Source organism: Brassica napus, unplaced genomic scaffold (assembly GCF_020379485.1).
Source record: "Brassica napus cultivar Da-Ae unplaced genomic scaffold, Da-Ae ScsIHWf_1149;HRSCAF=1632, whole genome shotgun sequence".
Classification (NCBI taxonomy): Eukaryota; Viridiplantae; Streptophyta; class Magnoliopsida; order Brassicales; family Brassicaceae; genus Brassica; species Brassica napus.
Genome location: NW_026014573.1, coordinates 1 through 20,477, shown reverse-complemented (window position 1 = coordinate 20,477; position 20,477 = coordinate 1). Strand labels below are relative to the sequence as shown.

At 37.2% G+C, this 20,477-nt stretch overlaps 5 protein-coding genes across 7 annotated transcripts; 1 reads left to right on the top strand and 4 right to left on the bottom strand.

The window, feature by feature from the left end:
* The first annotated feature begins 1,929 nt into the window (after nucleotides 1-1,929).
* LOC125596202 lies at nucleotides 1,930-3,771 on the top strand. Its single transcript, XM_048771415.1, has one exon. It carries the CDS (start codon nucleotides 1,930-1,932, stop codon nucleotides 3,769-3,771), a length of 1,842 nt encoding a protein of 613 aa, XP_048627372.1.
* A 3,000-nt stretch (nucleotides 3,772-6,771) lies between these two features.
* Nucleotides 6,772-8,570, bottom strand: LOC125596205. Its single transcript, XM_048771421.1, has 3 exons — nucleotides 8,244-8,570; nucleotides 8,076-8,157; nucleotides 6,772-7,815 (listed from the first exon to the last, which is right to left on the bottom strand). The coding sequence occupies exons 1-3, from the start codon at nucleotides 8,351-8,353 to the stop codon at nucleotides 7,411-7,413; spliced, it is 597 nt and encodes a 198-aa protein (XP_048627378.1). The 5' UTR covers nucleotides 8,354-8,570; the 3' UTR covers nucleotides 6,772-7,410.
* A 1,440-nt stretch (nucleotides 8,571-10,010) lies between these two features.
* LOC125596204 lies at nucleotides 10,011-11,402 on the bottom strand. The gene has a single exon (XM_048771420.1). It carries the CDS (start codon nucleotides 11,157-11,159, stop codon nucleotides 10,218-10,220), a length of 942 nt encoding a protein of 313 aa, XP_048627377.1. The 5' UTR covers nucleotides 11,160-11,402; the 3' UTR covers nucleotides 10,011-10,217.
* A 1,743-nt stretch (nucleotides 11,403-13,145) lies between these two features.
* LOC125575357 lies at nucleotides 13,146-17,034 on the bottom strand. 2 transcript variants are annotated; one of them, XM_048771417.1, is made up of 14 exons: nucleotides 16,926-17,023; nucleotides 16,762-16,830; nucleotides 16,545-16,694; nucleotides 16,382-16,453; nucleotides 16,232-16,303; nucleotides 16,031-16,165; nucleotides 15,865-15,933; nucleotides 15,685-15,771; nucleotides 15,197-15,607; nucleotides 14,685-15,113; nucleotides 14,296-14,549; nucleotides 14,127-14,208; nucleotides 13,641-14,025; nucleotides 13,146-13,544 (listed from the first exon to the last, which is right to left on the bottom strand). In XM_048771417.1, the coding sequence occupies exons 1-14, from the start codon at nucleotides 16,992-16,994 to the stop codon at nucleotides 13,279-13,281; spliced, it is 2,550 nt and encodes an 849-aa protein (XP_048627374.1). In that variant the 5' UTR covers nucleotides 16,995-17,023; the 3' UTR covers nucleotides 13,146-13,278. The 2 variants fall into 2 exon arrangements, with proteins under 2 accessions (XP_048627374.1, XP_048627375.1); XM_048771418.1 differs by having other exon boundaries at nucleotides 16,538-16,694; nucleotides 16,762-17,034.
* A 46-nt stretch (nucleotides 17,035-17,080) lies between these two features.
* LOC125596203 lies at nucleotides 17,081-19,514 on the bottom strand. 2 transcript variants are annotated; one of them, XR_007330927.1, is made up of 4 exons: nucleotides 18,048-19,514; nucleotides 17,558-17,959; nucleotides 17,227-17,457; nucleotides 17,088-17,149 (listed from the first exon to the last, which is right to left on the bottom strand). XR_007330927.1 is itself a non-coding variant. In XM_048771419.1 (3 exons), the coding sequence occupies exons 1-3, from the start codon at nucleotides 18,897-18,899 to the stop codon at nucleotides 17,344-17,346; spliced, it is 1,368 nt and encodes a 455-aa protein (XP_048627376.1). In that variant the 5' UTR covers nucleotides 18,900-19,514; the 3' UTR covers nucleotides 17,081-17,343. The 2 variants fall into 2 exon arrangements, 1 of the variants encoding a protein (XP_048627376.1); XM_048771419.1 differs by having other exon boundaries at nucleotides 17,081-17,457.
* Nucleotides 19,515-20,477: the final 963 nt, after the last annotated feature.

Genomic DNA, 20,477 nt, shown 5'->3' with positions numbered 1-20,477 from the left:
ATTCTCATAAATTCATAAATAAATGAATTATGACGTCTATCCATGTTTCAGAAGTCAGAGCTGCACATTCTATGACAAGGGAAAAAAATAGACGTCCACCTTCATTCGGCATACAATTATTTGTGAAAGTAACTGTCCACCATACAAAAGTAAATATTACTAATATTACAGCCACACATTCTTACTCTTTTTATATTCTGAAAAAGAACATGATTCAGATAATAGCTTGTAAATATACTCAATAAATCGTCTGGTTGGGTCTTGCTGTGGTACAAATTTTTGACTATAATTTCTTTTTTATGAATAAATACAAATCCAATCAAATTAAGACGAAGCATTTAGAGAAAATGACACAAAGAACACCAAACAAAGTTTTCCTCCCCAAACTAGCACTCAGGATCAGAAATCACAAAAATAGGTTTCACTAAAGGGGTAATTTACCCTTATGCCCTCTTCTTTAAGTAATTAAAAAGAAAAATTGAAATCAATTGTCCGTCCTCGTTTCATCGCTTCTTCTCGTTTCATCGCTTCTTCTTCTCCTCATCGTCGTCCTTCGTCGTCGTCGTCTCTCCCTCGTCGTCATCGTCGTCGTCTCTCTCTCCGTCGTCGTCATCGTCGTCGTCTCTCCGTCGTCGTCATCGTCGTCGTCTCTCTCCGTTGATCCGTCGTCGTCGTCTCTCCGTTTATTTATCGTCGTCGTCGTTTTCTCAATTGATCTGTCGTTTCTACGTCTATTCATCTCATTCTCTCTCTCGTGTGTCTGATTTGATTAAGGTTTGAATCATTTCATTTTGTTATACATTATCTAGTTTTTGTTATATATTATTCATTTGTTGATGAATTGAAGTTGATTTTGTAGAACAATGGAAGTTTTGTGCATCTGTGGACAATGGATCTCAAAAGAATATCTCCAGTGGGAGTTTCTTGTTGATTTGAAGAGGAATGCATCAATCATTTCCATAGAAGAAGATCTACTGTATGAAGATTTGATGAAGATTGTCTCTGAAGATTTTAGTGTTAAAGAGGAAGAAATCAGTTTGAGTTATGGTATTTCATTGGATATGAAATGTATTATTGAAAGTTTCCCCCCACTCTCGATAGGTAATACTCGTCAGCTCAGAACTTTCATTTCCAAGACTAGAGCATTTGATGGAACCTGTCGTTTGTGTGTTAAGGTTTGTATGATTTTTTTCTTCCTTAGACTTTTCAGGATATGCTTCCTAATCAAGTATTATGCCTTACAGAACTACTCGACTTTTGCAGGTTAGTACTGATCCAGCTAGCTGTAACACTCAAGCTTCTGATACATTTGCTTCTACTGTTCCATTGAATGCCAATCCAGTGATTCTTTCTACTGTGCAGAGAGAAAAACAGGTACATTGTCCCTAATTCCCTTTTTCTGTTTGTGTTTGCATGATATGCTTCATAATCAAGTATTATGCCTTACAGAACTACTCGACTTTTGCAGGTTAGTACTGATCCAGCTAGCTGTAACACTCAAGCTTCTGATACATTTGCTTCTACTGTTCCATTGAATGCCAATCCAATGATTCTTTCTACTGTGCAGAGAGAAAAACAGGTACATTGTCCCTAATTCCCTTTTTCTGTTTGTGTTTGCATGATATGCTTCATAATCAAGTATTATGCCTTACAGAACTACTTGACTTTTGCAGAGTCTTCTATATGAAGGTGTTTCTACAGTTCCTCTGAATGCTCTTCCGGATTTTAGTCCTGTCCATATTGGACTTTTGCAGGTTAGTACTGATCCAGCTAGCTGTAACACTCAAGCTTCTGATACATTTGCTTCTCCTGTTCCATTGAATGCCAATCCAATGATTCTTTCTACTGTGCAGAGAGAAAAACAGGTACATTGTCCCTAATTCCCTTTTTCTGTTTGTGTTTGCATGATATGCTTCATAATCAAGTATTATGCCTTACAGAACTACTCGACTTTTGCAGAGTCTTCTATATGAAGGTGTTTCTACAGTTCCTCTGAATGCTCTTCCGGATTTTAGCCCTGTCCATATTGGACTTTCACCAACCACGAGAGGAGCTGGCGATATTAAGGTGAATAGCTATTTTAAGACAAAGAGAGAGTTGATGTTGAGGATGAAGAAATGGGCTTTAGAGTGGAAGTTTGAGTACAAGACTGTCTCTTCTAACAAGTCAAGAGTGCTTTTGAGTTGTGTTGATGAAAATTGCACGTGGAGGATGCGTGCTATCAAGCTACCTCTTTCAGATTTTTTCGTTGTTAAAAAGTATGTTCATGAGCATACATGCGATACAACACACAGGAAAGCCAACCACAGACAAGCATCTGCAAAGTTGTTGGGTTCTTTGATTTGCAGCAATTATGGAGAAAAAAAGGAAGGTCTCAAACCGAAACAGATCATTGAACAGGTCAGGATGCTGCATGGTGTTCACATCAATTACAAACAAGCTTGGAGAGTGAGAGAAGAAGCTCAGATTTTGGTTAGAGGGACTCCTGAAGACAGCTATTACAATTTGTCTAGGTGGTTGTATAAAATCACAGAAACAAACCCTGGTTCCTTGACTTATCAACATGTGGATGCTGCAGGAAAGTTCAAGTATGCATTTGTGGCTTTTGGTCCTTCGATAAGGGGATTCTCATTGATGAGGAGAGTTATTGCAGTAGATGGTACATTTCTGAAGGGAAAATTCAATGGGACTTTATTGGCAGCTTGTGCTCAAGATGGGAATTATCATCTATATCCTCTCGCCTTTGCAGTGGTTGACGCAGAAAATGGCGCCTCTTGGAAATGGTTCTTTAGAGGTTTGAGCCAGAAGATCCCGGACGCTTCGGATCTTGTTTTTGTATCAGACAGGGCTAACTCCATTTCTTCAGCGTTGGAGGATGTATATCCCTTATCTCACCATGGAATTTGCAGGATCCATCTGCTCCGCAACATCACTCCTACATATGCGAAGACTGGGTTGCTACCTCTGGTGGAAAGCGCTGCTGATGCCTATACGTGTCACGAGTTCTGGTTAATCTTCAAGGACATAAAGGATAAATGTCCTGAATTGGCTAAGTATCTGGAAGATTCTGATTTTAGGAAGTGGGCACGAAGCTATGCGCCTGCGAACAGGTATAATATCATGACTACCAACATTGCAGAGTCTCTCAATTCTATGTTGAGGATGCCTCGTGAGTTGCCCATTATCTCTCTCCTTGAAACTATCAGATTGACGATGACCACTTGGTTTTTTGAGCGACGCGAAGCGGCTGCGAAACATAAGCACCTGGTTACTCCAAAAGTTGTGCAGAAATTGGTATCTAGGTTAGGGGCCGCAATGTTGTTGAATGTGTATCAAGTTGATCGAAGCGAGTTTGAGGTGAAGAATGAAACAATGAAGTTTGTTGTTGACTTGGAGAAGCGGCATTGCACATGTAATGTTTTCGACATTGACAAGATCCCCTGCATCCATGCCATCGCTGCTGCTAAGCATATCAAGAGAGATGAAAACCTTTTTGTTGATGCTTCTCACTTGACAGAAACGTGGGCTAAAGCTTATGCTGAAAGCATACATCCTGGTGGAGAGTTGTCAACGTCCACCTATCCAGAGAATATTGATGAACTGTCTTGCCCACCTCCAGCTACCAAAAAGAAAAGTGGACGCCCTCCTACAAAGAGAAAGAGATCCGTTGGCGAGTTTGGGGTTCCTGGATCTAAATCTCAGTCCCACAAGTGCAGCAGATGTGGCACAGGAGGGCACAACAAGAGCACATGCGAGAGGCCTATAGGATGAAGTTCTACATTTTTATTGATTATTATTTGGATGTTGGCTATTTGATGGTTACATGATATGCACCAGACCATATACATTTTTTCTTTTGGAACCCTATCCCGAATAAGTATGATTTCTTCCAAATTTTGTAATATACAACATTATCTTTTGATCTCATTTCAATTCTTAGTTTAAACTTCTTTGCTAGAAAAAAACACAGTAATATTCAACTATTCTGGAATCCCATCCAGAAATCCCGAGTTCCTTTCCAAGGTTTATAATACAACATTTTCTGTTAAGAATATTTATGTGGAAAAGTGTAACAGATGATTCTCCTCGGTCTAGCGGCTAAAACACTTATCTGTCGAAATTGTAATGCTTGACTCGACCCGGGTTCGATGCCCCTACTAATCAGAGTTTTTAAAAAAAATTAAGTTGAATAAAAATAAAAGAAATATATTACTTTACTTACAACATGTAATGACTGAAATCAACTTGGCCTAGTGGCTACTACACCTTAATTCCCTCTTTCCTCCTAGTCATCTCCAGGTTCGAATCCTAGTAGATGTGTATATATATTTTTTTTCCTCCAAAATTTGCAAATCACATTATCAAATTTTCCAAATATGTAGATATTAATCCTTAGTTTTGATCTCATTTCATTTTTTTCTAGTTTAAGAAAGAAGCACACTAATATTCATGTATATTATTCATGCATACTCTGGAAGCCCATCCTGAACTATCAAAGATCTTTCCAATGTATTATACTATAAATTATATGGCTAAATTCAATTATGTGGAAGCAACTAACAGATGATTCTCCTCAGCCTAGCGGCTAAACCACCAAACCTATGATACCGAAACATTTGTTCGACCCGGGTTCGACTCTCCTACGAGTAATGGTTGATTTTTTTTTTTGTTCAAGCATATATCTCAGGAATCGAAGAGTCTCTTCCAAACGACATCGAGTTGCTTGAAGATATTATCAAAGCTGATGGAAAATTTGATTTTTGTAATATACAACCTAGGTTTTAATGCATTACTCTCCAAAACTCCAAATCACAATTTGAAATTTCCTTATTTTTTGTACTATACAATCTTATCTTTTGATCTCATTTCAATTTTAGTTCAAATTTCTTTGCTAGAAAGAAACACAGTAATATTCAACTATTCTGGAATCCCATCCTGAAACTCAGAGTTTCTTTCCAAAGTTTATAATATAACGTTTGCGGTTAAATTCATCTATGTGGACACTTATATCAGATGATTCACCTCAGCCTAGCGGCTACACCACCTATCTTTCCAAATCTGAAACACTTGTCCCGACCTAGTTTCGATACCCCTTGGAATCAGATTTTTTTTTAAAATTATAGTTGAATACAGATAAAAGAAATATATTCTGTTACTTACTTCACCTAACGATTGAAACACACTTGGTCTAGTGGTATACCTTATTCCGCCTTTCCTCCCAGACATTTCAGGTTCGAATCCTGGGAGATGTGTATATTTTTATTTTTTTTTCTCCAAATTTTGCTAATCACAATTTGTACGGTTAAATATGTTTATGTGGAAAAATCTACCAGATGATTCTCCTCGGCCTAGCGGCTAAACCACCTATCTTTCGAAACTTATACACTTGTCTCGACCTGGGTTCGATTCCCCTTGGAATCAGATTTTTTTTTAACGGTTCCTTTCTAAAACAGACATCATTTATCTCAGTAACCGTTCAATAATCGAAAGGTTGCTTTCTAAACCATTTTATAGTAATCGAAGGGTTACTTTTCGTTCTATATATACAAGGGAAGATATCAGATCTCTCTTTTACTGACTTTCATTTCTTCTGTGTTTATTCTTTTCTCATTCATCAAGTTTCAATGGAAGGGTCAAAGAAGATGATGAAGCGTCCCATAAAGGAGGTTTACGGATCTGATGCTTCCGATGGTTTCAACAAAGGAAAGGCGGAAACTGTGGAACGTTACAGGGCTCTTCTTCGTTTGTCCAACGAACACAGGCTATCTGAAATTGAATGGCATCAGGCAGCCAGCAAAGCAAATTCCATTGCTTCCCAAATCGAGTTGCTTGAAGAGATTATTAAGGCTAAAGGAAAATTTGACTTCACTGCTGAGTTGGAAAAACTCAAAGAAGAACTCATGGAAGCGGATGGAATGCTTGCTGATGTGAAGGTCAAAGTTCCTGATTGGTGTAAGCTTGAGGAAAAGTGGCTGTTGGATGAGTAATCTCATGTTATGATCTTCTCTTTTTTTATGTTTTAAAGCTTATGTTTTAAGAAACCACATTATGAGTAATCTCATGTTATCATCTTCTTTTGTGTTGTGTTTCAGTCAAAACAAAACAAAAACACTGATTAAAATGTAGAGGATTAGTGGTCTTATATCTGGCTAATCTCGGTTTCATATTCGTTTCTGGAAAGCCATCCTGAATTTGACATAAAATGCGGTTAAATTCATTTATGTGGACACATATATCAGATGATTCACCTAAGCCTAGCACACTTTTATTCATCTTTCGAGAGTTCACGAGTTCAATCCAAATCGGATCACATTCTTTTTCATTTTTTTTGTAAACATTAAAGGAATTTGTTTTTGGAAAGCTATCCTGAATACCTAAAATGATATCCAGATTATATAAATCTATCGTCGGTGATTAAATAAATTCACATTTACACTGTTATCGAATATCCACCATAGCCTAGTGGCAAGCCCTTCTACTCTTAGTGTACCCTTATCACACAATAAGCCGTGTTCGATCCCGTTGTGTATACTCACATTTTTTTCTGTTTTTAATTAAATATTCAAAAGTTATATTCGTTATAGTTAAGATTGACAATGCACACTTTGATTCATCGAGATCACGAGTTCAATTGACATCGGATCACATTCTTTTCATTTTTTTTGTAAACTTTAAAGGAATTTGCTAGGCTATGGTGCATTTTGCTTTCTCACTCTTTTTCTGGAAACCCATCCTAAAAGTACCATAAGCATTTGACAATTCATCAAGACATCCTAAAAAATTTTCAATAACAATCTAAATGAAAAAAACGTTAGGGATAATTCATTACAAACTTAAACTTAAACGTTAGGGATAATTAACGTCAAAGTAGAAAAACAGAGTAAAAAACAGAACAAATATGACATTTTCACTTCCTTTGACCTTCCTGGAAATCTTTATCCATAAACTGGTCGAAGATCTCACAACATAGCTTGCTTCGTAAGTCCATCGCAGTTTCATCATTTATATTAGCCATGCTCTTCAATCCCAGTGACCTGCATTCCAGCATCTTCACAACAAAAATACCACAGTTGTATGGAAATTTTGTCTTTGGAAGCCCTTCTGCAAACTTAACTTGAAATGGACTGATATCTTCGAAATTAACCTCTTCACCAAGAAGTTCCATCTTTATGGCACTAATCAACACTGTCATAAATACCCAAAATTATACAATAAATTAATCACCAACAGACAACAAAATGAATATGTAAAAATGCATCACAAGCACAAGCAGCAAGAGACAAACTTTTATTTTCTAAATTAGCTAAAATTCTTTTTTCAGGATACGCATACTTTCACAATCCTATCCATAATCAATGTAACAATATAAATAAAACTGATTTTTCTACACTGAATGATAAAATTAATAAATCACAAAGAGTTTTTACCTGCCAGTTCTTGGATTTGATTAAGAGCACGTTTGATATTTGCTTTTGGAAGACCACAATGGAAGAGTGTGATTGTGTTATCAATCAATTGTATCTCCACCCCAATATAGTGATAGCTCAACTTATCTTCAATGACACCATATATAACATCAACATCTTCCAGCCATACCTTCTTTGGATGTATTAAACCTTTCACAAGTTCGCCTACACAGCCCTCCAATAACGTTTGTTTTTTCTTATGTGGCTTCCTGACAGATTCATAAGCGTACCCAACCACTTCTAAGAATCTGACTGGTACAAAGCATGCTGCTGGAAGATTGTTGTTGCGGAACCAAGCACCTTGCTCAACCCTCTTACAATTTAGCATTTCAAATGCAACATTTATGTGCTGCCAATGTAACAATATAGTTAGAAACTTCATATAGAACTGCTATAACATGGACATCTAACATAGCTCAACTCAACCTCTTCCTAAACATATGACACAATCAAATATCCACAAAGCATTATTACCACTCAATAAGAATCGAAACAGAGTTTGTAAATACAAAACTCAATCATATCCTTTTCCTAATCACATTGCATCATCCAGAACCACATTAATTATTAACATTAAATAAATAGAAGACAGAACAGAGTGTTGATTACCTCTTTGTTGAGATTCTTTTCTGCATCGTCCATTTTTTGAAAGAACTCTTTTTCAATTTCTCTTCCATTGATATAAAACGGTCTGTAGTTGATAAAATTAACTAGTATCAATCGAAACTTTTACAAAATAAATTAGGAATATTTATGCAAGGACAAAAAGTTGCTTACACACGATATATGCCCCGTAGATCCATCCAGTGTGCAAGCCTTGAAAACCGAGGAAATTCAGGTGTCACAAATGGATCAATTGGAAGGATTACCTCAGGTGTTACAGGCATAGGAGGGTTTCTAGGTCGTATTGGCCTCTTCTCTTCTCGCTGTAGAAAAGGAAGCAAATCTACTGGCTGAGCATTTGCTTTCTTCTTCTTCTTACAAGCGACAGCCTTCGCCTTCCCCTTTTTGAATGACAAAAATTCAGATACATTTATATCTTAATTCCTAGTATGATGTATAAATATTTCATACCTTTTTATCACCATCTCCTTCACTGGGATTCACACTCTGCGTCTGCTCTTCTTCTATCTGAAAAAAATACCGAGATATTAAACAAATGACATTATTTTTCAATTCAAGTTATCCAAGGCATTTGTTTTACCTTTTCTGTCATCTTCCAAACACCATCTACCCATTTTCTTGGTTTTCGCATCTCAGAATGGTTGAAGTAAATTTGTTCAGTAGAATTGTTCAAAGAGACAAAACACGTGCCATCAAACAAAATGACTTTAACTTTTCCAGCGCACCAGGCACCATTGTCGAACACCTCTACGTCATCCATTAGCTCATAACTTTTCTTCGCTCCAGGTCTCTCAGGTGGTGGTTGAGGACGTATTCTGTCAATTGATACACGTGTCTCAACACTCCTTTTCCTCTTCTTTTCGTCCAGAGACGGTGCGGAGTACTCAACTTTCACCATCTCAACCCCATCAACCAAATATGTTGCCAACACATTTCCTGGATACCATTTATGACAAGTATTGTCATCTTGTGATGAAATCTCCACATTTGCTCCGATCTCAAAGGTATTTTGAACTCTGCTTTCTACATCCTGTGATGGTTTAGATTCAAGGATATCCAGTCATTTTGATAGTTGCTTTATATTTATTAAAGGTTTTAAAATAAAAGTAATACCTTATTTTGCTCGTGAGTCTCCTGAATGTTTGGTGAAATGTTCTCATTCATAAGCTCGTGAGTCTCCTGAATTCAGGAATGGTTTCATGAACACGTACAAGGGCTTCCAAAAATTACTTGAAAAGTCCATTTTTTTAAAGAATGTACCTGTTGCGTCTGAATTGGAGTAAGGACTGGAGTCTCAATATTCTGTTGAGCTATTGGAGAACCAGGTGTCTCTTTCGTGATCTCATTCATAGGCTCTCGTGTATCCTGAAGTCAGGAATGGGATTATGAACACGTACAAGAACTTCCAAAAATTAATTGAAGTACAACCAAATTCATAATTTTATAAATACCAACAGTTTTCAAAATTATACTTGCCTCATTGTTAAGTTGTTCATCTGCTTGATCTGTATTGGCTTCACCTTGTCTGGAAGCCGTCTCATGAAATGGAGTTGTGTCAGTCTGTGCAAGTAGAACAAAAATTAGGAAGGCAATCCTAAATATGTATAACATCTTCCAAAATTACTTGACAACTCAAAAAAAAAACTGAATCAAGAACTAGATAAACATTAATTTTAATTTCCGAAAAAAAGTTACCTCATTGTTTGGAGTTTCATATGAAGTAACTCTTTGTAGTTTCTCTAGTTTTGTCACACGTTCTTTAATCTGTTTCCTGTCTTTTTCAATCAAACACAAACGATCGTTCATGATCCTTAAATTATCTCCCACCATCTCGCTGATTCTGTTGATCTTTGATTCCAAAGACTCCTCCTGATACGAAGAAGAAGCTTGACTCATCCCTCCATTCCCAAACAGTAAAGATGCTCTTCTTATTTGTTCATTAGCACCGTATAGGTCTACTGACATGTTTCGCCAATCTCTAATTTTAAACTTATAACCTCTCTTGGATAAATCGGCCATGTCATCCAGATCTTTATTAGCTTCGTCTTCCATGCAAACATCAGCTTCTGGATCATTAGGAATAGGAGGTAGGATGCATATGACCTTAAGCTGAAACCATAAAAATAATTAGCTTTTAAATGGAGAATCATAAGGCAAAACAGAAACAAGAAAAAAATAATGTAAAAACTTTACATGATCTTTGATTTCAATTAGGAGAACATCTATCAGCTGTGGAGAAGCTATTTGAAGGTACTTCTCACACAAAAATATTGGGGTAGACGGTTGAACGCTCAGAATAGGAACCACTTGACTGAATGCATACTGTAGCAAAGGTACTGACTCAAGTATCCATATAAGAAATGCCATAGGGAATCCTTGCAAATCATAATTGTTTTTGTCGAGGCTTTTGTCGACAGCTCTCTGAAGTGATTTTAACAGCAAATTATAAGCTGTTCTCCCCCATGGGTATGTCATCAAGACATCCATATCCTGCGCTATTTTCACATAATCCAAAGTAAAAGTTGTGCCACCGTCGAGAAGGCTCTTCTGTAGTAGTATGCTCTCAATCAGGAGGAGCATTGCAAGGCAGAATCTCTCATCAGAAGCATCTTCTCTTGTGTTTCTGAGCTGCTTCTCCACGTCCTTTACTGTATGAGTACGCCCTTTTAGGAAGTCCCACTTAAATCTCTCGGTTTCCTCTCGTGGTTCTCTTGCTTCACCACTACATTTCAAACCAGTCACCATGTGGAATTCTCTTATAGAGAACCTCATTGGCTGAGCACCAAAATGGAACCAGGATTCGTGTCTCTTCACTGTCTTGATGCTTTTGGTGAGAACTGCGTGCACTATCTTAGCTGATAATTTCAAAGACCTCTCTCCAAGCTTGATCACCGGTCCCAAAAACGTCCCTCTTATTCTGTTGAACTCATCATTTCCTAGAATTTCCTTAACAGTTTTGATATAAGCAACTATCGAGTGTTGGTTTATCGATATCGTCTTCTCTGGCTCTGATCCAATCGGATATCTCAGCTCAGGCAGTGCTAGTCTTAATGGTAATGGATCTCCCATCTTGTTTCAGGAAGGGTTTCCTGAAACAATACAAATCCTTCCTGAAGTCTATACACATGCTTTCACATGAACTAGAATTCTACCAATCATATTAGGTTAAAACGAGCAAGTCAATACACAAGCAAAAACCAGGAGACCAATCTCTCAGAAAGAAAACACACATAAGGTTGAATCTGCAGGAAGGGTTTCCTGAAACAATACAAATCCTTCCTGAAGTCTATACACATGCTTTCACATGAACTAGAATTCTACCAATCATATTAGGTTAAAACGAGCAAGTCTATACACAAGCAAAAACCAGAGACCAATCTCTCAGAAAGAAAAACACATAAGGTTGAATCTACCTTAAAGAAGAGCTCTAGAAATGGTTTTCTCAGAATAGAGAGCTCGCGTAAATCAGAGAGACTGGAGATTTGTCGGAGATCGAGAGATATGGAGAAAACACACATAAGGTTGAATCTGCAGGAAGGGTTTCCTGAAACAATACAAATCCTTCCTGAAGTCTATACACATGCTTTCACATGAACTAGAATTCTACCAATCATATTAGGTTAAAACGAGCAAGTCTATACACAAGCAAAAACCAGGAGACCAATCTCTCAGAAAGAAAACACACATAAGGTTGAATCTGCAACATACCTTAAAGAGATAGAGCTCTAGAAATGGTTTTTCTCGGAGAATAGAGAGAGCTCGCGTAAAAGATCGAGAGAGAGAGAGTTCTGGAGATGGGTTTTCGTCGGAGATCGAGAGATATGGAGAAAACACACTAAGGTTGAATCTGCAGGAAGGGTTTCCTGAAACAATACAACCCTTCCTGAAGTCTATACACATGCTTTCACATGAACTAGAATTCTACCAATCATATTAGGTTAAAACGAGCAAGTCTATACACAAGCAAAAACCAGGAGACCAATCTCTCAGAAAGAAAACACATAAGGTTTAATCTGCAACATACCTTAAAGAGATAGAGCTCTAGAAATGGTTTTTCTCGGAGAATAGAGAGAGCTCGCGTAAAAATCGAGAGAGAGAGAGTTCTGGAGATGGGTTTTCGTCGGAGATCGAGAGATATGGAGATGAGAGAGAGATTCGAGAGGCGGAGACGAGTGAGATTCGAGAAGTTTGAAACGGCGAGAGTGTTGAGACGGCAAGAGTTTTGTCTTTTTCCAATCGAAATGTATTGGTTTTGGAAACCTATCCTATATTAATTGGTTTAAGTATGCTTATGTAATATTCTTTAACAGATGATTCACTTCAGACCAGCGGTTAAACCGAGGCATTTCATAACACAAAAGTCTCTCTATCCCCGGGTTCGATAAGTGGTGGATTCAAAATCAATTTTATTTTTTTTTGTGTTACAGTTTGGAGTTAAATACAATTAAATGTAATCCATTAACAGATGATTCTTCTTGCCTAGTGGCTAAAATCCCACACTATCCAAATACGCAAACTCTCTCCCTCTGGGTTCGATCCTTTTTGGATCTAAATTTTTTTTTTGTCTGTAACATCACAATTTTAAGCTTACAATTTTTCTGGAAACCCATCCAGAAAATTATTTAACCTCCAAGATATATGATACCCAAAAAAATACTTGATATCCTTCCAATCTTTCTTATGTGCCAACATCAAAATAAACAGTCATAACTAAAGTTTAACTAAACAAAAAATGTTTTCATCATTCTTCAGACCCGGTTAAAGGCATTTCATAACACAAAAGTCTCTATCCGGGTTCGATAAGTGGTGGATTCAAAATCAATTTTAATTTTTTTGTGTTACAGTTTGGAGTTAAATACAATTAAATGTAATCCATTAACAGATGATTCTTCTTTGCCTAGTGGCTCCCACATATCCAAATACGCAAACTCTCTCCCTCTGGGTTCGATCCTTTTGATCTAAATTTTTTTTTTTTGTCTGTAAACATCACAATTTTAAGCTTACAATTTTTTCTGGAAACCCATCCAGAAACATTATTTAACCTTCCAAGATATATGATACCCAAAAAAAATACTTGATATCCTTCCAATCTTTCTTATGTAACCAGACGCCAACAACATAACAAAATAAACAGTCATAACTAAAACCGAGTCTTAACTAAAACAAAAAATGTTTTGATGCATCATTCTCATTTCCCAAAGCTCTCATCCACAAATTGGTTGAAGATCTCACAAGACAAGGTTCTCCTTAGCTCCAATGCATTGTCATCATTAATCTTTGTCATGTCTCCTATCTTCAATGACTGGCACTCCAGAATCTTGACAAGAAATATCCCACAGTTGAAAGGATGTTTTGTCTTGGGTAAACCTTGTGCCTGCTCAACCTCAAATGGAATCATCTTCACTTTATCTACCTCATCACCAGAAGATTCCACCAGCAGATCAGAAATCAACACTGTCATATTTAAAAATCAATATCAAGATAGAATCAGTTGAATATTTCAAACCAAGAAACAGTTGAATACATCAAATACAAATTGTTTATACATACCTGCCAACTTTTTCACTTGAGGAATATCAATGCTGTTGCTTTCCTTTTGAAAACAATCATATACTGTGATTCTTTTCTTCTTCAAATGAATTTCCATCCCAATCCAGACATTGCTTTTTTTTCCAAGAGTAATCCCATACACAACATCAACATCTTCTCCCCATGTCTTCTCTGGATATACCTTCCCTCTTACAATATCTTTAAATAAATCGTTGAAAATCTTTTTACCTTTGACCTTTTCTTTCTTGTAAGCCAAATCATGAGAGAGCAAGCAATGCAAGAACTCCATAGGTAGGAAGCACGCCTTTGGAATCTTGTAGTTGTGGAACCAAGCAGCATTCTCATTTCTTCTGCAATTTAGCATTGCAAAGGCTCCATCAATGTGCTGCAAAAAAAAATGCAAACATTATCTATTTTGTTACTATCTAATTCCTGAAACTAAACAAATCCTTCCTGAATTTTTTTAAAAATATGTAAAGAAATTACCTCTTTCTTAAGGTCCTTTTTTGCATTTTCCATGCTTTGAAAGAAAGATTTCCTTATCTTATTATCATTGATTGATAGGGACCTGCAGTCGATTAAAGATTCAAAGGAATTACTAAACCTTTTATACATAAATATAAGAATATATAGACAAGGACAGAAACATGCTTACGTTTCATGCATGCCGGGCTTTAATGTCATCCAATTTTGAAGCCTTGAAAGCTTATGTTCCGCAGGAGTTGAAAACGGATCAACTGCAGGTATAATCTCAGGTATTACAGTTAAAGCCGGATTTCTGTCAGACTTGAATGGAGTTTTTGTGTCTCTAGATCGTTTAGGCACCCTCTCGCTCCTTCTTAGGAAAACATTATCCATTCCTGAATTTTGTGATGAGGCAGCAGCTTTCCTTTTCTTATCAGGCTTCACCTTTAATCAAACAATAGACACCAAGCAAAATATTATCAAATTTGTTGCAATCGGAATTTCTGGAAACCATTCCTGAAACTAAAATGTATGTATATCAAACAATTCACGTGAAGTATAATTCAAGTTATGATTTACCTTATCTGCCATCTTCCAGACTCCATCTTTCCATTCTCTATGAATTCGCAAATCTGAATGTTTGAATAGAATAGTTTCCATAGAAGTATAGAGACACACCGAGTATGTGTTATCACCAAGTACCATGCTAATTTGTCCGCTGCTCCAGCCATTGTTGTAAAAGACTTCTACCTTATCCATCATCTCAAAGGATTTTTGGTCACTAGTTGGTGTTGCAGGACGTATTTTGTCAGCCGTGATAGTATCCTGAAGTTTCTGAAGTCTATGTTGGTCTGCGAAGAGTGTCGTGTACTCAACTGTCAGCTCCTCTAGTCCTTCACACAGTTTAAGATCAACAACCTTTCCTGGATACCATATTTCGTCATCAGTAGACAAAATCTCAACCTCTGCGCCTATTTGAAAGTGAGCTAGAAGCCTGCTTACTTCAACCTATGAAAAATGAAGATTCAGTAACATCAGCGGTTTCAAATTGTTAGAATAATAATTAAAGATCAAATATACTCGATGCATACCTCGTTTGTTTCTGAAAAATCTATAGCACTTGTCTGAAGATGCTCTGTTTTCTGAGTAATAGGCGGTATCTTCGAAACATGCTCAGTAGTAGGTTCAGTAGTAGGCTCTGTGGAAACTAGCTCAGTAGTAGGTTCTGTAGTATCCTTGAGATTTTCTTCTGCTTGATTCTGCTCTGATGGTGTCTCATCGGATTGCTCTCCCTCACTTGTCTGAAGGTGCTGTGTTTGCTGAGTAAGAGGCTGTGTAAGAGGCTGTGTAAGAGGCTGTGTCTTCGAAACATCTGTGGAAACTAGCTCAGTTGTATGTTTTGTAGTATCCTTGAGATTTTCTTCTGCTTGATTCTTTCTGCTTGATTGTGTCTCCTCTCCCTCACTTAGAGAAAAATATTGGGTCGCAGTTTCTGTCTCACTCTATAAGACAAAAGTAAATGGTAAGAGTTAGTTGAATAGAAAAATATTACATAAACATTTTAAATATTTCTTCTTACCAAAGCATTCTTATTTTCTTCAATAACTAGTGCAATTAGTGAAGACAATGGAGAGGAAGGTGTGTGATGCACAGCATGTGTATCCTCCTGTAATAACAATAAAATAAAAGAGGTAGTTATGAAGAAGTTTCTACAATTTAAAATTCAAGTTGTACTTATGAAAGACATTTCTATGCTTACCTTTTTATTGTTTGCTGAAATGATCTCAGTCAATGGCTGTGTAGCCTCATACGTTCCCTCTGTTACCGTCTGCAAAAAAAACAAAAAAAGTCAGGAAGGGGATCAAAAACACGTACAAAAGCTTCCAAACATTACTTGAAATCTCCAAGATTTTTTGAGCATTTACCTGCTGTTTCTGAATTGGAGTAAAAACTTGAGCCTCAATACTCTTTGGAGATATTGGAGAAGAAGGTGTCTCATTCATTTCCAGTGTTTCTTTTTGCAAAACTTGAGTCTGAGCAGCAGGTGACTCAATCACAATCTGCAAAAAATATCAGGAAAGGCCATCATGAATACATTCAATTATAATTTCTAGAGTAAATATTACCTCATCATTTGTTTTTCCTTCTTCTTGATTAGTTTTGGGTGGCGTCTCATCAGTAGAGGTTTGTGTTTCCCTCTGCCAAAAATTAGAAAGGTCTATATATGTAAATCACCCAAAACTAATTGTAAACTCCAACTGTCATTGAGCATATACCTCTTTTGTCAGATTAGGAGTGAAAACTTGACTATCAAGGGCAGGCGTGTCATCCGATGGCTCTCTCTCAATCTGTAAAAATTATCACGAAGGCAATCCAGAGTACGTTCTAAAGCTTCCAAACATTAACTTAAAAATCCAAGATTTTTTTTTGACCATGTACCTGCTGAGTCTGACTTGGAGTATAAACGGGAGTTTCAATACTCTTTGGAGCTATTGGAGAAGAAGGTGTCTCATTCATTTCCACTGTTTCTTTCTGCGAAACTTGACTCTGAGCAGCAGGTGACTCCCTTGTTAATTTCTCTCTCACAATCTGCAAAAAAATATCAGGAAAGGCCATCATGAATACATTCAACTATAATTTCTAGAATAAATATTACCTCATCATCTGGTTTTCCATCTTGATTAGGATTGGATGGCCTCTCAGCAGGTGACTCACTTGTTTCTTTCTGTCAAAAATCAGAAAAGCCTTTATATGTAAAAAAAATCACCCAAAACTAATTTGTAAACTCCAACTGTGAAAACAATATCATTGAGCATATACCTCTTTTGTCAGATTAGGAGAGAATACTTGAGTATCAAGGGCAGGAGTGTCATCATCTGATTCATTCATTGTCTCCTGCAAAAATCAAGAATGCATTCAAGAATATGTACAAAAGTTTCCAAATATTACTTCAAAACTCAACAATATTTATTGGTTACATGTGTCAAATTAGGCTGTTGAGACATTGGAGATAAAGGCGTCTCACTCGATGGTTGCGTGTAATCCTGCAAAAATCAGGAAGGCATTCAGGATTTTGTACAAGAATTTCCAAATATTTTCTTAAAAATTTTTGAGCATATACCTCATTTTGTTGAGACTTTGGAGATGCAGCTGATTCAATCATTGTCTCCTGCAAAAATCAGGAATGCATTCAAGAAGTACAAAAGCTTCCAAATATTACTTCAAAACTCAACAATATTTATTTGTTACATACCTCATGTGTCAAATTAGGCTGTTGAGACATTGGAGATAAAGGCGTCTCACTCGATGGTTGCGTGTGAGACATTGGAGATAAAGGTGTCCCACTGGATCGCTGTTTGTCAAATATTAGGAAGGCATTCAAGAATATGTACAAGATCTTCCAAAAAATACTTGAAAATGCAAATGTAAAAGAAGATGTTTTGAGAATTTACCTGTTGTGTCACGTTAGTGGGAAAAACATTGTTGTTTCCTTCCAACTCTGACACACGGGCTCTAAGATGCATGTTTTCTTCTTCCAGTAATGACATTCGATCCTTCATGCTCTTCAGATTCTCCTCCATTACCTCGATGATCCTGTTCACTTTTTCATTTACTGAATCCTCATCAATCGGAGTAGAAGCTTGGCCAGTCTCCTTATTTGCCATCATTTGAATAAGAGCATCCAATGTTTCAAATGTGTCTACACACCTATTTTCCCAGTCATCGGCTGTAAGCTTGTACCCTTTCTTTGTTACATCTTTCAGTGTTTCCAGCTCGTCACTATATTTGTCTTCAATGGAGATATCATCTTCTGGATCATGAGGAATAGAAGGTAGTATGCAATGGACCTTCAGCTGAGAGTATTTTAAAAAAGACCAATGAGAAACATATTAAAAAGAAGAAGCCAAATAAACTGAGAAACATATACTTGGAAAAGCTTACCTTTGTATCAGCTTCAACCTGTAAAACCCTATCAAGTGATGGATTCTCTACCTCAGTGTATTTTTCACACAAGTAAGTCGGCCCAGGAACCTCAACTGTTGGTACACACTTACTGAACTTATTCCTTAGCAAAGGAATCGACTCTAGTATCCAAAGAAGGAATACTAGAGGATAACCTTGCAACTCAAATTTGGATTTATTCTCCAAATGATTCGCGACAGCGTTTTGAATTGACTTCAGGAGCACAATGTAAGCCTCTTTCCCCCATGGATATGTCATATCCTGTGCATTTTTCGCATATTCCAAAGGAAAACTCCCTCCTTTGCTCTTCCGCAATAATATGCTCTCTACCAGGATGAGCATTGCGAGGCATACTCTCTCCTCAGAAGCATCTTCTCTTGTGTTTCTGAGCTGTTCCACCACGTCACTTAACTTATGACTACGCCCCTTTAGCAATTCCCAATTAAATCTATCGGTTTCCCTTCGTGGTCCTTCTAATGCACCACTACATTTCAAGCCTGTCATCATATGAAATTCTCTTATAGAGAACCTCATTGGCTGCGCACCGAAATGGAACCAGGCTTCATTCTCCTTGACAGAAACGATGCTTCTAGTGAGAATGGCGTAGACCATCTTTGCTGATAACTTCAATCCTCTCTCACTGAGCTTCATTATAGGTCCCAGAAATGATCCTCGGACTCTTATCATCTCATCTGGTTTTAGGATGCTGTCAACAATGGAGATATACTCTGAGCCGGAATATTGGTTGATTGCTGACTTTTGCTTTGGCTGTGAACCAATAGGATACTTCAGCTCTGGCAGTGCTAGTTTTAGAGGTACTGAATCTCCCATCTTGTTTCTATCCTGCGTAAACAAGGAAAAAAAAATTTCAAACTTTTCTGGAAGGCTTTCCTGAAATAACACAACAAATGCTTCCTGAAATTATTATAAACACTAGACAGTTTCACAAGCAACAAAAGACTCATAAGCAAATTCAAGACCCTATCAAAATATCAACATTCCTAATCAAAACAAGACTCCAAGCAAAAAAGTTTCAAAATGTGTTACCATCCGAGTTTCAATATTCAACATTCAATAGATGCAGCAACAAATGCTTTCTGGAAATCTTCTAAAAACATTCAATAGATGCAGCAAGAGACAACAAACTTTTATTTTATAAATTTGTACAAACACACAGAAGGTTGAATCTGCAACATACCTCAAAGAGATGAATTATGCTCCAACAACTTTGTGTTCCCACAATTCAAAAGTCTTTCATTTGCTTCGCTGGTTAATAAGAAAGAGTAACAAACAAATCAAAATCAAAACGCAAGCTTCACAAATTTTAATTCAAAAACCCTAATTTTAAAAAGTTACATAGTGATTTGTGTCCGATTTTGAGAGTAGAGAGTGTGACGCTGATGATTAGATAGCCGGAGAAGATGATTAGCGAGCCGGAGAAGATGATTAGCGAGCCGATAAGATGACTAGCGAGCCGGAGAAGATGATTAGCGAGCCGGAGAAGATGATTCCCGAGCCGGAGACGATGATTCCCGAGCCGGAGACGATGATTCCCGAGCCGGAGACGATGATTCGCGAGCCGGAGACGACAGTGCCGGTGAGGGTTTGAAGATTCCCGAGCCGAGACGACACGGTTCGAAGAGTCGCGAGTGAAGGAAATGAATTGTTTTTTTTTTTATTCTTATAACACAAGGGTAGTAGTGACATTTTACCCTTTAATGAATGTCATTTTTGTGACTTTCATTTCCTGGTGTCATTTTGTGACATAAACTTGAAAGGTGTTCTTTTGGACCCCATTGTAATCCTTCCAAATAAACAAGTTTTTTTTTAAACTAATAATATTAAAATTACTTTTTTAACACTGAAAATATTTAACATCAAGTGAAATATGGAAATATATGCATTTGAAAGATACAAAGCCAGCAAGAACAAGTAAGTTCTTCTGGAATAAAGCCCTAAGAGAGAAGCTAGAACAAACTATAAAGGAATATGAACAACAAAGCAAAATTTACACAAATATCAGATCAGATAAACAAGTACCATCTTGGAAAGAGGAGAAGATAACCAGATCAGATAAACAAGTAACATCTTGGAAAGAGGAGAAGAAAACCAGGAAGATGGATTTGATTGAGCATAGAACAACAATCAACCTTATTGAGGAAGACCAAGCCATAACTCTTATATTGCTCCGAAAACGTCAAGGGAGCCACGAGCTTTACCCTTACCTGCATGGACAATCCATGGAAGACGAGGTGAGAGGACACTCATTTAACCAAATGACTTCCAGCGCGACTTGAAGTAGAAGAGTCTAAGCACTGAATCCATTGAATCGAGCTAGAACTACACTGTGACATGACCAAAAGCAGAACGTCACCACCGCAACTGACCATGCATGCAAATTCAAGGATA

Excerpts from the sequence above, each read along its gene's own strand:
- LOC125596202 (XM_048771415.1), top strand. The coding sequence starts at position 1,930 with ATGCCTTACAGAACTACTCGACTTTTGCAGAGTCTTCTATATGAAGGT.
- LOC125596205 (XM_048771421.1), bottom strand. The coding sequence starts at position 8,353 with ATGCCTGTAACACCTGAGGTAATCCTTCCAATTGATCCATTTGTGACA. Across the intron at positions 8,158-8,243 it reads CTACGGGGCATATATCGTGT|ACCGTTTTATATCAATGGAA; the intron begins GTAAGCAACTTT and ends TATCAACTACAG. Across the intron at positions 7,816-8,075 it reads AAAAGAATCTCAACAAAGAG|CACATAAATGTTGCATTTGA; the intron begins GTAATCAACACT and ends TTACATTGGCAG.
- LOC125596204 (XM_048771420.1), bottom strand. The coding sequence starts at position 11,159 with ATGGGAGATCCATTACCATTAAGACTAGCACTGCCTGAGCTGAGATAT.
- LOC125575357 (XM_048771417.1), bottom strand. The coding sequence starts at position 16,994 with ATGAATGAATCAGATGATGACACTCCTGCCCTTGATACTCAAGTATTC. Across the intron at positions 15,934-16,030 it reads CTCCAATTCAGAAACAGCAG|ACGGTAACAGAGGGAACGTA; the intron begins GTAAATGCTCAA and ends TTTTTTTTGCAG. Across the intron at positions 14,550-14,684 it reads TCTGGAAGATGGCAGATAAG|GTGAAGCCTGATAAGAAAAG; the intron begins GTAAATCATAAC and ends GTTTGATTAAAG.
- LOC125596203 (XM_048771419.1), bottom strand. The coding sequence starts at position 18,899 with ATGGGAGATTCAGTACCTCTAAAACTAGCACTGCCAGAGCTGAAGTAT. Across the intron at positions 17,960-18,047 it reads AGGTTGAAGCTGATACAAAG|CTGAAGGTCCATTGCATACT; the intron begins GTAAGCTTTTCC and ends AAATACTCTCAG. Across the intron at positions 17,458-17,557 it reads CCACTAACGTGACACAACAG|CGATCCAGTGGGACACCTTT; the intron begins GTAAATTCTCAA and ends TTTGACAAACAG.